This window comes from Oncorhynchus kisutch, unplaced genomic scaffold (genome assembly GCF_002021735.2).
Source record: "Oncorhynchus kisutch isolate 150728-3 unplaced genomic scaffold, Okis_V2 scaffold801, whole genome shotgun sequence".
Classification (NCBI taxonomy): domain Eukaryota; kingdom Metazoa; phylum Chordata; class Actinopteri; order Salmoniformes; family Salmonidae; genus Oncorhynchus; species Oncorhynchus kisutch.
The window spans coordinates 81053-97257 of record NW_022262746.1 but is presented as its reverse complement, the minus strand read 5'-3'; the positions used below and the strand labels follow the sequence as shown (position 1 = coordinate 97257).

General features: G+C 53.0%; 1 protein-coding gene across 1 annotated transcript in view; it reads right to left on the bottom strand.

Annotated features, from left to right (window-relative positions):
* Window positions 1-793: 793 nt before the first annotated feature.
* The window catches only part of ugdh (UDP-glucose 6-dehydrogenase), a 31041-nt gene continuing 15629 nt past the window's right edge, over window positions 794-16205 (bottom strand). Inside the window, 5 exon segments of the mRNA XM_031816464.1 lie at window positions 794-1456; window positions 1797-1907; window positions 2108-2199; window positions 2464-2600; window positions 9153-9283. Coding sequence (XP_031672324.1) covers window positions 1343-1456; window positions 1797-1907; window positions 2108-2199; window positions 2464-2600; window positions 9153-9283 — 585 coding nt within the window. The 3' untranslated portion in view covers window positions 794-1342.

Here is a 16205-nt window from a genome sequence, read left to right as displayed (position 1 = left end):
GAAATGAGACAGTATTAACGTGATTGGCTCGTTATAACAGGAAATGAGAGACAGTATTAATTAATGTGATTGGTCAGTTATAACAGGAAATTATATACAGTATTAATGTGATTGGTCAGTTATAACAGGAAATGAGACAGTATTAATGTGATTGGCCGGTTATAACAGGAAATGAAACCGGCAGCATCAAAACGTATTGATCGTATTGATTATCAATGATTGTCCTCGTAGAGGAAGAATGGTAGATAGGGAGGGGGGTTGATGCTGAGGGGTGTGTGTCAGACGTTGGTCTTCTTGGTCGGGGGTTCAGGGTTGATGCTGAGGGGTGTGTGAGTCAGACGTTGGTCTTCTTGGTCGGGGGTTCAGGGTTGATGCTGAGGGGTGTGTGAGTCAGACGTTGGTCTTCTTGGTCGGGGGTTCAGGGTTGATGCTGAGGGGTGTGTGAGTCAGACGTTGGTCTTCTTGGTCGGGGGTTCAGGGTTGATGCTAAGGGGTGTGCGTCAGACGTTGGTCTTCTTGGTCGGGGGTTCAGGGTTGATTCTGAGGGGTGTGTGTGTGTCAGAGTCAGACTTTGGTCTTCTTGGTCGGGGGTTCAGGGTTGATGCTGAGGGGTGTGAGTCAGACGTTGGTCTTCTTGGTCGGGGGTTCAGGGTTGATGCTGAGGGGTGTGCGTCAGACGTTGGTCTTCTTGGTCGGGGGTTCAGGGTTGATGCTGAGGGGTGTGCGTCAGACGTTGGTCTTCTTGGTCGGGGGTTCAGGGTTGATGCTGAGGGGTGTGCGTCAGACGTTGGTCTTCTTGGTCGGGGGTTCAGGGTTGATGCTGAGGGGTGTGCGTCAGACGTTGGTCTTCTTGGTCGGGGGTTCAGGGTTGATGCTGAGGGGTGTGCGTCAGACGTTGGTCTTCTTGGTCGGGGGTTCAGGGTTGATGCTGAGGGGTGTGTGTCAGACGTTGGTCTTCTTGGTCGGGGGTTCAGGGTTGATGCTGAGGGGTGTGCGTCAGACGTTGGTCTTCTTGGTCGGGGGTTCAGGGTTGATGCTGAGGGGTGTGCGTCAGACGTTGGTCTTCTTGGTCGGGGGTTCAGGGTTGATGCTGAGGGGTGTGTGTCAGACGTTGGTCTTCTTGGTCGGGGGTTCAGGGTTGATGCTGAGGGGTGTGTGTGTCAGACGTTGGTCTTCTTGGTCGGGGGTTCAGTTTGATGCTGAGGGGTGTGTGTCAGACTTTGGTCTTCTTGGTCGGGGGTTCAGGATGATGCTGAGGGGTGTGTGTGTCAGAGTCAGACGTTGGTCTTCTTGGTCGGGGGTTCAGGGTTGATTCTGAGGGGTGTGTGTGTGTGTGTCAGAGTCAGACTTTGGTCTTCTTGGTCGGGGGTTCAGGGTTGATGCTGATACGAGGGACTCCGGCCGTGGGTGTGTAGGGGATACGAGATGTCGTCACCTTCTTACCGATGGTTTCGATCTGCAGGAAACACACAGAGGAGATGCAGTCTGGTTATTGTAGTGAGAACATAGTTTTACTGGGTGTGTGTACGGAGTGAACCTCGTCCCCCCCAGGCCTGACATGCTGGGGGCATGGAGCCTGGTAACAGTGTGGGTCTGTCTGGAACTTAGGGGGGGGGGGGGGATTTACTGAGTAACATGCTAATCAATAAAAAATACTAAGCGAATCACACGACTATGAGACTGTTGTATAATGTAGGACTTTGGAAAAATGAGACACAGAGAGACAGAGAGAGAGAGACAGACACACACAGTGTATGTGTGTGTGTGTGTGTGTCTGTGTGAGTGTGTGTGTGTACCTGGAAGCCAATGTTCTGCAGGCGGGGGTGGAGCTGGTCCAACAGGCGACGGCCGTCAAACAGAAACGCTGGTTTCAACATGTGGTCATAGATCATCTCATAGTCCAGCTCCTACACACACACACACACACACACACACAGAGATACACACACACACACACACACACACACACACACACACACAGGGAAAGGAGGAGAATATGTGGTCATAGATCATCTCATAGTCCAGCTCCCACACACACACACACACACACACACGATGTTAGGTGTTTATAGGATTGGAGCAGTGTGTGTGTGTGTGTCTCTCTCACCTTGAACATGTCCCACTCGGTGCAGACGACCAGAGCGTGTGCCCCCTGACAGGCCTGGTAGGGATCCACTGACACTGTGACCAGCTCAGACACTACAATACACAGATACACCGTCACATAGACACTACAATACACAGATACACCGTCACACAGACACTGTGACCAGCTCAGACACTACAATACACAGATACTACAATACACAGATACACCGTCACATAGACACTACAATACACAGATACACCGTCACATAGACACTGTGACCAGATCAGACACTACAATACACAGATACACCATCACATAGACACTGTGACCAGATCAGACAGGCAGGCAGACATACCCCCCCCTCCCTCCTCTACCTCTGTGAGGGTCTTCAGAGATGTGTGGTTGAGAGAGGTCCAGAATGATCTGTTCCTTCAGGACTTTGGGGTCGTAGATGTGGAGCTTGGCTCCCTCGTCCATCAGGTACTTAGATATATAGATACTAGAAGACTCCCTGAGTGACACACACACACACACACACACACACACACACACACACACACACACACACACACACACACACACACACACACACACGTCAGTCATTTAGCAGGCTTACAGGAGCAGTTAAGTGCCTTGCTCAAGGGCACAGATCGATTTTTCTCTCCCACCTAGTCGACTGGAAGATTCGAACCAGCAACCTATCAGTACTGGCCCAACAATCTTAAATCGCTAAGCTACTTGGCATCCCATAATATGAATGATTAACTCTGGGGGGTTAATGTGTGTTCTATATGAGTATATCAGGTCAAGGTTCCAAGACATGCACTTTACCCATACACACTGATTAACCTGACACACACACACACACACACACACACACTGATTAACCTGAAACACACGAGATAGAGGAGAGAGAGAGAGGGGACAGAGAGAGAGGAGACCAAGGAGAGAGAGAGGGGACAGAGAGAGAGGAGACCGAGGAGAGAGAGGGGAGACCGAGGAGAGAAGACCGAGGAGAGAGAGAGAGGGGACAGAGAGAGAGGAGACCGAGGAGAGAGAGGAGAGACCGAGGAGAGAGAGGGGACAGAGAGAGAGGAGACCGAGGAGAGAGAGGGGAGACCGAGGAGAGAGAGAGGGGACAGAGAGAGAGGAGACCAAGGAGAGAGAGAGGGGACAGAGAGAGAGGAGACCGAGGAGAGAGGAGACCAAGGAGAGAGAGAGGGGACAGAGAGAGAGGAGACCGAGGAGAGAGAGAGGGGACAGAGAGAGAGGAGACCGAGGAGAGAGAGGGGACAGAGAGAGAGGAGAACGAGGAGAGAGAGGGGACAGAGAGAGAGGAGACCGAGGAGAGAGAGACAGGCACTACACAAAACAGAGACAGAGAGAGACAAATTTGACCCCAATAACTACCGTGGAATATGTGTCAACAGTAACCTTGGGAAAATCCTCTGCATTATCATTAACAGCAGACTCGTACATTTCCTCAATGAAAACAATGTACTGAGCAAATGTCAAATTGGCTTTTTACCAAATTACCGTACAACAGACCACGTATTCACCCTGCACACCCTAATTGACAAACAAACCAAAACTAAGGCAAAGTCTTCTCATGATTTGTTGATTTCAAAAAAGCTTTGGACTCAATCTGGCATGAGGGTCTGCTATACAAATGGATGGAAAGTGGTGTTGGGGGTAAAACATACGACATTATAAAATCCATGTACACAAACAACAAGTGTGCGGTTAAAATTGTCAAAGAACACACATTGCTTCCCAAGAGGCCGTGGGGTTAGACAGGGATGCAGCTTAAGCCCCACCCTCTTCAACATATATATCAACGAATTGGCGCGGGCACTAGAAAAGTCTGCAGCACCCGGCCTCACCCAATTAGAATCCAAAGTCAAATGTCTGCTGTTTGCTGATGATCTGGTGCTTCTGTCACCAACCAAGGAGGGCCTACAGCAGCACCTAGATCTTATGCACAGATTCTGACAGACCTGGGCCCTGACAGACCTGGGCCCTGACAGACCTGGGCCCTGACAGACCTGGGCCCTGACAGACCTGGGCCCAGACAGACCTGGGCCCTGACAGTAAATCTCAGTAAGACCAAAATAATGGTGTTCCAGAAAAGGTCCAGTCACCAGGACCACAAATACAAATTCCATCTAGACACCGTTGTCCTAGAGCACACAAAAAACTATACATACCTCGGCCTAAACATCATCGCCACAGGTAACTTCCACAAAGCTGTGAACGATCTGAGAGACAAGGCAAGAAGGGCATTCTATGCCATCAAAAGGAAGATCAAATTCAACACACCAATTAGGATCTGGCTAAAATGACTTCAATTAGTTGTAAAACTAATTTCCCTTTATGGTTGTGAGGTCTGGGGTTCGCTCACCAACCAAGAATTCACAAAATGGGACAAACACCAAATTGAGACTCTGCATGAAGAATTCTGAAAAAATAACCTCCGTGTAGAACACCAAATAATGATCAAAATCAGGAAAAAAGCTGTTAAATTCTACAACCACCTAAAAGGAAGCGATTCCCAAACCTTCCATGATAAATCCATCACCTACAGAGAGATGAACCTGGAGAAGAGTCCCCTAAGCAAGCTGGTCCTGGGGCTCTGTTCATAAACAGACCCCACACAGCTCCAGGACAGCAGCACAATTAGACCCAACCAAATCATGAGAAAACAAACAGATAACTACTTGACACATTGGAAAGAATTAACAAAAAAACAGAGCAAACTAGAATGCTATTTGGTCCTACACAGAGAGTACACAGCGGCAGAATACCTGACCACTATGACTGACCCTAAACAGAGAGTACACAGCGGCAGAATACCTGACCACTGTGACTGACCCTAAACAGAGAGTACACAGCGGCAGAATACCTGACCACTATGACTGACCCTAAACAGAGAGTACACAGCGGCAGAATACCTGACCACTGTGACTGACCCTAAACAGAGAGTGGCAGAATACCTGACCACTGTGACTGACCCTAAACAGAGAGTACACAGCGGCAGAATACCTGACCACTATGACTGACCCTAAACAGAGAGTACACAGCGGCAGAATACCTGACCACTGTGACTGACCCTAAACAGAGAGTACACAGCGGCAGAATACCTGACCACTGTGACTGACCCTAAACAGAGAGTACACAGCGGCAGAATACCTGACCACTATGACTGACCCTAAACAGAGAGTACACAGCGGCAGAATACCTGACCACTGTGACTGACCCTAAACAGAGAGTACACAGCGGCAGAATACCTGACCACTGTGACTGACCCTAAATAGAGAGTACACAGCGGCAGAATACCTGACCACTGTGACTGACCCTAAACAGAGAGGACACAGTGGCAGAATACCTGACCACTGTGACTGACCCTAAATAGAGAGTACACAGTGGCAGAATACCTGACCACTGTGACTGACCCTAAACAGAGAGTACACAGCGGCAGAATACCTGACCACTGTGACTGACCCTAAATAGAGAGTACACAGTGGCAGAATACCTGACCACTGTGACTGACCCTAAACAGAGAGTACACAGTGGCAGAATACCTGACCACTGTGACTGACCCTAAATAGAGAGTACACAGCGGCAGAATACCTGACCACTGTGACTGATCCTAAATAGAGAGTACACAGCGGCAGAATACCTGACCACTGTGACTGATCCTAAATAGAGAGTACACAGCGGCAGAATACCTGACCACTGTGACTGACCCTAAATAGAGAGTACACAGCGGCAGAATACCTGACCACTGTGACTGACCCTAAATAGAGAATACACAGCGGCAGAATACCTGACCACTGTGACTGACCCAAACTTAAGGAAAGCTTTGACTATGTACAGACTCAGTGAGCATAGCCTTGCTATTGAGAAAGGCCGCCGTAGGCAGACATGGCTCTCAAGAGAAGACAGGCTATGTGCTCACTGCCCACAAAATGAGGTGGAAACTGAGCTGCACCTCCTAACCTCCTGCCCAATGTATGACCATATTAGAGACACATATTTCCCTCAGATTACACAGACCCACAAAGAATTAGAAAACAATTCCAAATTTGATAAACTCCCACATCTACTGGGTGAAATACCACATGAGGACATCACAGCAGCAAGATTTGTGACCTGTTGCCACAAGAAAAGGGCAACCAGTGAAGAACAAACACCATTGTAAATACAACCCATATTTATGCTTCTATATTTGCACATCGTTACAACACTGTATACAGAGATAATACAGATAGTATGTATATAGAGATAATATGAGAGAGATACAGAGAGAGATGTGTTACATCATACAGAGATAATATGTATATAGAGATAATATGAGAGAGATACAGAGAGAGATGTGTTACATCATACAGAGATAATATGTATATAGAGATAATATGAGAGAGAGACAGAGAGAGATGTGTTACATCATACAGAGATAATATGTATATAGAGATAATATGAGAGAGATACAGAGAGAGATGTGTTACATCATACAGAGATAATATGTATATAGAGATAATATGAGAGAGAGACAGAGAGAGATGTGTTACATCATACAGAGATAATATGTATATAGAGATAATATGAGAGAGAGACAGAGAGAGATGTGTTACATCATACAGAGATAATATGTATATAGAGATAATATGAGAGAGAGACAGAGAGAGATGTGTTACATCATTACAACACTGTACACAGAGATAATATGTATATAGAGATAATATGAGAGAGAGACAGAGAGAGATGTGTTACATCATACAGAGATAATATGTATATAGAGATAATATGAGAGAGAGACAGAGAGAGATGTGTTACATCATACAGAGATAATATGTATATAGAGATAATATGAGAGAGAGACAGAGAGAGATGTGTTACATCATACAGAGATAATATGTATATAGAGATAATATGAGAGAGAGACAGAGAGAGATGTGTTACATCATTACAACACTGTACACAGAGATAATATGTATATAGAGATAATATGAGAGAGAGACAGAGAGAGATGTGTTACATCATACAGAGATAATATGTATATAGAGATAATATGAGAGAGAGACAGAGAGAGATGTGTTACATCATACAGAGATAATATGTATATAGAGATAATATGAGAGAGATACAGAGAGAGATGTGTTACATCATACAGAGATAATATGTATATAGAGATAATATGAGAGAGAGACAGAGAGAGATGTGTTACATCATACAGAGATAATATGTATATAGAGATAATATGAGAGAGAGACAGAGAGAGATGTGTTACATCATACAGAGATAATATGTATATAGAGATAATATGAGAGAGAGACAGAGAGAGATGTGTTACATCATACAGAGATAATATGTATATAGAGATAATATGAGAGAGAGACAGAGAGAGATGTGTTACATCATACAGAGATAATATGTATATAGAGATAATATGAGAGAGATACAGAGAGAGATGTGTTACATCATACAGAGATAATATGTATATAGAGATAATATGAGAGAGAGACAGAGAGAGATGTGTTACATCATACAGAGATAATATGTATATAGAGATAATATGACATTTGAAATGTCTTTATTCTTTTGGAGTGTAATGTTTACTGGTAGTTTTATATTGTTTATTTCACTTTAGTTTATTATCTACTCATCTAAGTTTCCCATGAAAATAAAGACCCTTGAATTGAGAGAGAGCGAGAGAAAGAAAGGAATGGATGTTTCAACAAGAGAAGAAAGAGAAGAGAGGGAACGAGGAGGAAGAGAGGGAACGAGGAGGAGAGGAGAGAGGGAACGAGGAGGAGAGGAGAGAGGGAACGAGGAGGAGAGGAGAGAGGGAACGAGGAGGAGAGGAGAGAGGGAACGAGGAGGAGAGGAGAGAGGGAACGAGGAGGAGAGGAGAGAGGGAACGAGGAGGAGAGGAGAGAGGGAACGAGGAGGAGAGGAGAGAGGGAACAAGGAGGAAGAGAGGGAACGAGGAGGAGAGGAGAGAGGGAACGAGGAGGAGAGGAGAGAGGGAACGAGGAGGAAGAGAGGGAACGAGGAGGAAGAGAGGGAACGAGGAGGAGAGGAGAGGGAACGAGGAGGAAGAGAGGGAACGAGGAGGAAGAGAGGGAACGAGGAGGAAGAGAGGGAACGAGGAGGAAGAGAGGGAACGAGGAGGAAGAGAGGGAACGAGGAGGAAGAGAGGGAACGAGGAGGAAGAGAGGGAACGAGGAGGAAGAGAGGGAACGAGGAGGGAGAGAGGGAACGAGGAGGGAGAGAGGGACGAGGAGGAAGAGAGGGAACGAGGAGGAAGAGGGAACGAGGAGGAAGAGAGGGAACGAGGAGGAAGAGAGGGAACGAGGAGGAGAGGAGAGAGGGAACGAGGAGGAAGAGAGGGAACGAGGAGGAAGAGAGGGAACGAGGAGGAAGAGAGGGAACGAGGAGGAGAAGAGGGAACGAGGAGGAAGAGAGGGAACGTGGAGGAAGAGAGGGAACGAGGAGGAAGAGAGGGTGGGAACGTGGAGGAAGAGAAGGGAACGAGGAGGAAGAGAGGGAACGAGGAGGAAGAGAGGGAACGAGGAGGAAGAGAGGGAACGAGGAGGAAGAGAGGGAACGAGGAGGAAGAGAGGGAACGAGGAGGAGAGGAGAGAGGGAACGAGGAGGAGAGGAGAGAGGGAACGAGGAGGAAGAGAGGGAACGAGGAGGAAGAGAGGGAACGAGGAGGAAGAGAGGGAACGAGGAGGAAGAGAGGGAACGAGGAGGAAGAGAGGGAACGAGGAAGAAGAGAGGGAACGAGGAGGAAGAGAGGGAACGAGGAGGAAGAGAGGGAACGAGGGAGGAAGAGAGGGAACGAGGAGGAAGAGAGGGAACGAGGAGGAAGAGAGGGAACGAGGAGGAAGAGAGGGAACGAGGAGGAAGAGAGGGAACGAGGAGGAAGAGAGGGAACGAGGAGGAAGAGAGGGAACAAGGAGGAAGAGAGGGAACGAGGAGGAAGAGAGGGAATGAGGAGGAGAGGAGAGAGGGAACGAGGAGGAGAGGAGAAGAATAGAAGATAGGAAATAGATACCTGGTGTCTCCAGTGTCTTTCTTAAAGGAGAATCCCAGCAGGGCGATCTTCTTCCCTGTCACTGTGTTAAACAGACAGTCAATGATACGACACGCAAACCTCCTCCGTTGGTACTCGTTCATATCAATCACCTGGAGAGAGGGAGGAGGGAGAGGGAGGAGGAAGAGGAGGGAGAGGGGGAGGAGGAGGAGGAGAGGGAGGGAGGAGAGAGGTTGGGAGAGAGGGAGGAGAAGGAGGGAGAGGGGGAGGAGGAGGGAGAAGGGGAGGGGAAGAGGAAGGAGGGAGGGAGGGAGAGGAAGGGAGAAAAGGAAGGAGGGGAGAGGGGGAGGAGGAGGGAGAGGGAGGGAAAGGGAGGTGAAGAGGAAGGAGGGAGGGAGAAAAGGAAGGAGGTGAAAGCATAATAATAAATATAGCTGTGAACAGCAATGAACGGGGTTCACAGGATGACAGAAAGAGCACAAGATGAGTTGGAGAACAAAGCAAGCACTATCATGTTGTAACTATCTTTACACATGCAAATAATGAGTTAACTTCTTATGGCTGCAGGGGCAGTATTGAGTAGCTTGGATGAAAGGTGCCCATATCAAATGGCCTGCTCCTCAGTCATAGTTGCTAATATTTGCATATTATTATGGGATAGAAAACACTCTGAAGGTTCTAAAACTGTTTTGAATTATGTCTGCGAATATAACAGAACTCATATAGCGTGCAAAAACCTCAGAAACTCCACTTCCTGGTTTTTCTGGGGGTGGCAGATTTTCAACCAATTGAAATTACAGCGAGATATGGATGAGTTTTCACTTCCTACCCCTTCCACTAGATGTCAACAGTCAATAGAACATTGTCTGATGACTCTAATGTGAAGGGGGGTCGAATGAGACAGGAAATAGTCACCACAGCCATGAGTGGACCATGCTTTCACCATGCGCGTTCACAGGGGAAGCACCTGCGTTCCACACCGGTCATCTGAAGTCATTCTAATTCTCCGGTTGGAACGTTATTCGAGATGTATGTAAACAACATTCTAAAGAGAGACCCTCTCCTGCCACCCTGACTAGGTACCGGCGACCCTTCCTGCACCCAGACTAGGTACCGGTGACCCTCCTGCACCCTGACTAGGTACGGTGACCCTCCTGCACCCTGACTAGGTACCGGTGACCCTCCTGCACCCTGACTAGGTACCGGTGACCCTCCTGCACCCTGACTAGGTACCGGTGACCCTCTCCTGCACCGTGACTCGGTACCGGCGACACCTCCTGCACCCTGACTAGGTACCGGCGACCCTCTCCTGCACCCTGACTAGGTACCGGCGACCCTCCTGCACCCTGACTAGGTACCGGCGACCCTCCTGCACCCTGACTAGGTACCGGCGACCCTCCTGCACCCTGACTAGGTACCGGCGACCCTCCTGCACCCTGACTAGGTACCTGTCACCCTCCTGCACCCTGACTAGGTACCGGCGACCCTCCTGCACCCTGACTAGGTACCGGTCACCCTCCCTGCACCCTGACTAGGTACCGGTCACCCTCCTGCACCCTGACTAGGTACCGGTCACCCTCCTGCACCCTGACTAGGTACCGGTCACCCTCCTGCACCCTGACTAGGTACAGGTCACCCTCCTGCACCCTGACTAGGTACCGGCCACCCTCCTGCACCCTGACTAGGTACCGGTCACCCTCCTGCACCCTGACTAGGTACCGGCCACCCTCCTGCACCCTGACTAGGTACCGGCCACCCTCCTGCACCCTGACTAGGTACCGGCCACCCTCCTGCACCCTGACTAGGTACCGGCCACCCTCCTGCACCCTGACTAGGTACCTGTCACCCTCCCTGCACCCTGACTAGGTACCGGTGACCCTCCTGCACCTGACTAGGTACCGTCACCCTCCTGCCCCTGACTAGGTACCTGTCACCCTCCTGCACCCTGACTAGGTACCTGTCACCCTCCTGCACCCTGACTAGGTACCGGTCACCCTCCTGCACCCGTGACTAGGTACCGGCGACCCTCCTGCACCCTGACTAGGTACCTGTCACCCTCCTGCACCCTGACTAGGTACCGGTCACCCTCCTGCACCCTGACTAGGTACCGGTCACCCTCCTGCACCCTGACTAGGTACCTGTCACCCTCCTGCACCCTGACTAGGTACCGGTGACCCTCCTGCACCCTGACTAGGTACCGGCCACCCTCCTGCACCCTGACTAGGTACCTGTCACCCTCCTGCACCCTGACTAGGTACCGGTGACCCCCTCCTGCACCCTGACTAGGTACCGGTCACCCCCTCCTGCACCCTGACTAGGTACCGGCGACCCTCCTGCACCCTGACTAGGTACCGGCGACCCTCCTGCACCCTGACTAGGTACCTGCGACCCTCCTGCACCCTGACTAGGTACCTGCGACCCTCCTGCACCCTGACTAGGTACCGGCGACCCTCCTGCACCCTGACTAGGTACCGGCCACCCTCCTGCACCCTGACTAGGTACCGGCGACCCTCCTGCACCCTGACTAGGTACCTGTCACCCTCCTGCACCCTGACTAGGTACCGGCGACCCTCCTGCACCCTGACTAGGTACCGGTCACCCTCCTGCACCCTGACTAGGTACCGGTCACCCTCTCCTGCACCCCTGACTAGGTACCGGTCACCCTCCTGCACCCTGACTAGGTACCTGTCACCCTCCTGCACCCTGACTAGTACCCGGCGTCCCTCCTGCACCCTGACTAGGTACCTGTCACCCCTCCTGCACCCTGACTAGGTACCGGCGACCCTCCTGCACCCTGACTAGGTACCGGTCACCCTCCTGCACCCTGACTAGGTACCGGTCACCCTCCTGCACACCCTGACTAGGTACCTGTCACCCTCCTGCACCCTGACTAGGTACCGGTCACCCTCTCCTGCCACCCTGACTAGGTACCGGTCACCCTCTCCTGCCACCCTGACTAGGTACCGGTCACCCTCCTGCACCCTGACTAGGTACCTGTCACCCTCCTGCACCCTGACTAGGTACCGGTGACCCTCCTGCACCCTGACTGGGTACCGGTCACCCTCCTGCAACCCTGACTGGGTACCGGCCACCCTCCTGCACCCTGACTAGGTACCGGCCACCCTCATGCACCCTGACTAGGTACCCGGCCACCCTCCTGCACCCTGACTAGGTACCGGCCACCCTCCTGCACCCTGACTAGGTACCGGCCACCCTCCTGCACCCTGACTAGGTTACCGGCCACCCTCCTGCACCCTGACTAGGTACCGGTCCACCCTCCTGCACCCTGACTAGGTACCGGTCACCCTCCTGCACCCTGACTAGGTACCGGCCACCCTCCTGCACCCTGACTAGGTACCGGCCACCCTCCTGCACCCTGACTAGGTACCGGTCACCCTCCTGCACCCTGACTAGGTACCGGCCACCCTCCTGCACCCTGACTAGGTACCCGGCCACCCTCCTGCACCCGACTAGGTACCGGCCACCCTCCTGCACCCAGACTAGGTACCGGCCACCCTCCTGCACCCAGACTAGGTAGCCGGCCACCCTCCTGCACCCCGACTAGGTACCGGCCACCCTCCTGCACCCCGACTAGGTACCGGTCACCCCTCCTGCACCCCGACTAGGTACCGGCCACCCTCCTGCCACCCTGACTAGGTACCGGGCCACCCTCCTGCACCCTGACTAGGTACCGGCCACCCTCATGCACCCTGACTAGGTACCGGCCACCCTCCTGCAACCCTGACTAGGTACCGGCCACCCTCCTGCACCCTGACTAGGTACCGGTCACCCTCCTGCAACCCTGACTAGGTACCGGCCACCCTCCTGCACCCTGACTAGGTACCGGCCACCCTCCTGCACCCTGACTAGGTACCGGCCACCCTCCTGCAACCCTGACTAGGGTACCGGCCACCCTCCTGCACCCTGACTAGGTACCGCCACCTCATGCACCCTGACTAGGTACCGGCACCCTCCTGGCACCCTGACTAGGTACCGGCCACCCTCCTGCAACCCTGACTAGGTACCGGTCCACCCTCCTGCACCTGACGTTACCGTCACCCTCCTGCACCCTGACTAGGTACCGGCCACCCTCCTGCACCCTGACTAGGTACCGGCCACCCTCCTGCACCCTGACTAGGTAACTGTCACCCTCCTGCACCCCTGACTAGGTACCGGTGACCCTCCTGCACCCTGAATAGGTACCGGCCACCCTCCTGCACCCTGACTAGGTACCGGCCACCCTCCTGCACCCTGACTAGGTACCGGCCACCCTCCTGCACCCTGACTCGGTACCGGCCACCCTCCTGCACCCTGACTAGGTACCGGCCACCCCTCCTGCACCCTGACTAGGTACCCGGCCACCCTCCTGCACCCTGACTAGTACCTGTCCACCCTCCTGCACCCCTGACTAGGTACCGGTGACCCTCCTGCACCCTGACTAGGTACCGGCCACCCTCCTGCACCCTGACTAGGTACCGGTCACCCTCTCCTGCCACCCTGACTAGGTACCGGCCACCCTCCTGCACCCTGACTAGGTACCGGCGCCCCTCCTGCACCCTGACTAGGTACCTGTCACCCTCCTGGCACCCTGACTAGGTACCGGCCACCCTCCTGCACCCTGACTAGGTACCGGCCACCCTCATGCACCCTGACTAGGTACCGGCCAACCCTCCTGCACCCTGACTAGGTACCGCCACCCTCCTGCACCCTGACTAGGTACCGGTCACCCCTCCTGCACCCTGACTAGGTACCGGCCACCCTCCTGCACCCTGACTAGGTACCGGCCACCCTCCTGCACCCTGACTAGGTACCTGTCACCCTCCTGCACCCTGACTAGGTACCGGTGACCCTCCTGCACCCTGACTAGGTACCGGCCACCCTCCTGCACCCTGACTAGGTACCGGCCACCCTCCTGCACCCTGACTAGGTACCGGCCAACCCTCCTGCACCCTGACTCGGTACCGGCCACCCTCCTGCACCCTGACTAGGTACCGGCCACCCTCCTGCACCCTGACTAGGTACCGGCCACCCTCCTGCACCCTGACTAGGTACCTGTCCACTCCTGCACCCTGACTAGGTACCGGTGACCCTCCTGCACCCTGACTAGGTACCGGCCACCCTCCTGCACCCTGACTAGGTACCGGTCACCCTCTCCTGCACCCTGACTAGGTACCGGCCACCCTCCTGCACCCTGACTAGGTACCGGCCACCCTCCTGCACCCTGACTAGGTACCGGCCCACCCTCCTGCACCCTGACTAGGTTACCGGTCACCCTCTCCTGCACCCTGACTAGGTACCGGCCACCCTCCTGCACCATGACTAGGTACCGGCCACCCTCCTGCACCCTGACTAGGTACCGGCCACCCTCCTGCACCCTGACTAGGTACCGGCCACCCTCCTGCACCCCTGACTAGGTACCGGCCACCCTCCTGCACACCTGACTAGGTACCGGCCACCCTCCTGCACCCTGACTAGGTACCGGCCACCTCCTGCACCCTGACTAGGGGCTACCGGCCACCCTCCTGCACCCTGACTAGGTACCGGCCACCCTCCTGCACCCTGACTATGTACCGGTCACCCTCCTGCACCCTGACTAGGTACCGGCCACCCTCCTGCACCCTGACTCGGTCCCTAATAATACATTTTATTTGTCTCTTTCCCTTTACATGGTCAAGATAAACTATAGAATCACACATTAAAATGAAAAGCCAGTATGTATATATAACAGACCAGAGGAGACTAACCAGGGGACAACAGAGAATATTTACTGTGGACTTCAACGTGTGTACGGACTGAGAGGTTATGACGAGGGGAGGAGATGGAGTGGTGGGTACGGACTGAGAGGTTATGACGAGGGGAGGAGATGGAGTGGTGGGTACGGACTGAGAGGTTATGACGAGGGGAGGAGATGGAGTGGTGGGTACGGACTGAGAGGTTATGACGAGGGGAGGGAGATGGAGTGGTGGGTACGGACTGAGAGGTTATGACGAGGGGAGGAGATGGAGTGGTGGGTACGGACTGAGAGGTTATGACGAGAGGAGGAGATGGAGTGGTGGGTACGGACTGAGAGGTTATGACGAGGGGAGGAGTGGTGGGTACGGACTGAGAGGTTATGACGAGGGGAGGAGTGGTGGGTACGGACTGAGAGGTTATGACGAGGGGAGGAGATGGAGTGGTGGGTACGGACTGAGAGGTTATGACGAGGGGAGGAGTGGTGGGTACGGACTGAGAGGTTTATGACGAGGGGAGGAGTGGTGGGTACGGACTGAGAGGTTATGACGAGGGGAGGAGATGGAGTGGTGGGTACGGACTGAGAGGTTATGACGAGGGGAGGAGATGGAGTGGTGGGTACGGACTGAGAGGTTATGACGAGAGGAGGAGATGGAGTGGTGGGTACGGACTGAGTTATGACATGAGATGGTGTGGTACGACTGAGAGGTTATGACGAGGGGAGGAGATGGAGTGGTGGGTACGGACTGAGAGGTTATGACGAGGGGAGGAGATGGAGTGGTGGGTACGGACTGAGAGGTTATGACGAGGGGAGGAGATGGAGTGGTGGGTACGGACTGAGAGGTTATGACGAGGGGAGGAGATTGGAGTGGTGGGTACGGGACTGAGAGGTTATGACGAAGGGAGGGAGATGGAGTGGTGGGTACGGACCTGAGAGGTTATGACGAGAGAGGTAGGAGATGGAGTGGTGGGTCCGGACTGAGAGGTTATGACGAGGGGAGGAGATGGAGTGGTGGGTACGGACTGAGAGGTTATGACGAGGGGAGGAGATGGAGTGGTGGGTACGGACTGAGAGGTTATGACGAGGGGAGGAGATGGAGTGGTGGGTACGGACTGAGAGGTTATGACCGAGGGGAGGAGATGGAGTGGTGGGTACGGACTGAGAGGTTATGACGAGGGGAGGAGAATGGAGTGGTGGGTACGGACTGAGAGGTTATGACGAGAGGAGGAGATGGAGTGGTGGGTACGGACTGAGAGGTTATGACGAGGGGAGGAGATGGAGTGGTGGGTACGGACTGAGAGGTTATGACGAGGGGAGGAGATGGAGTGGTGGGTACGGACTGA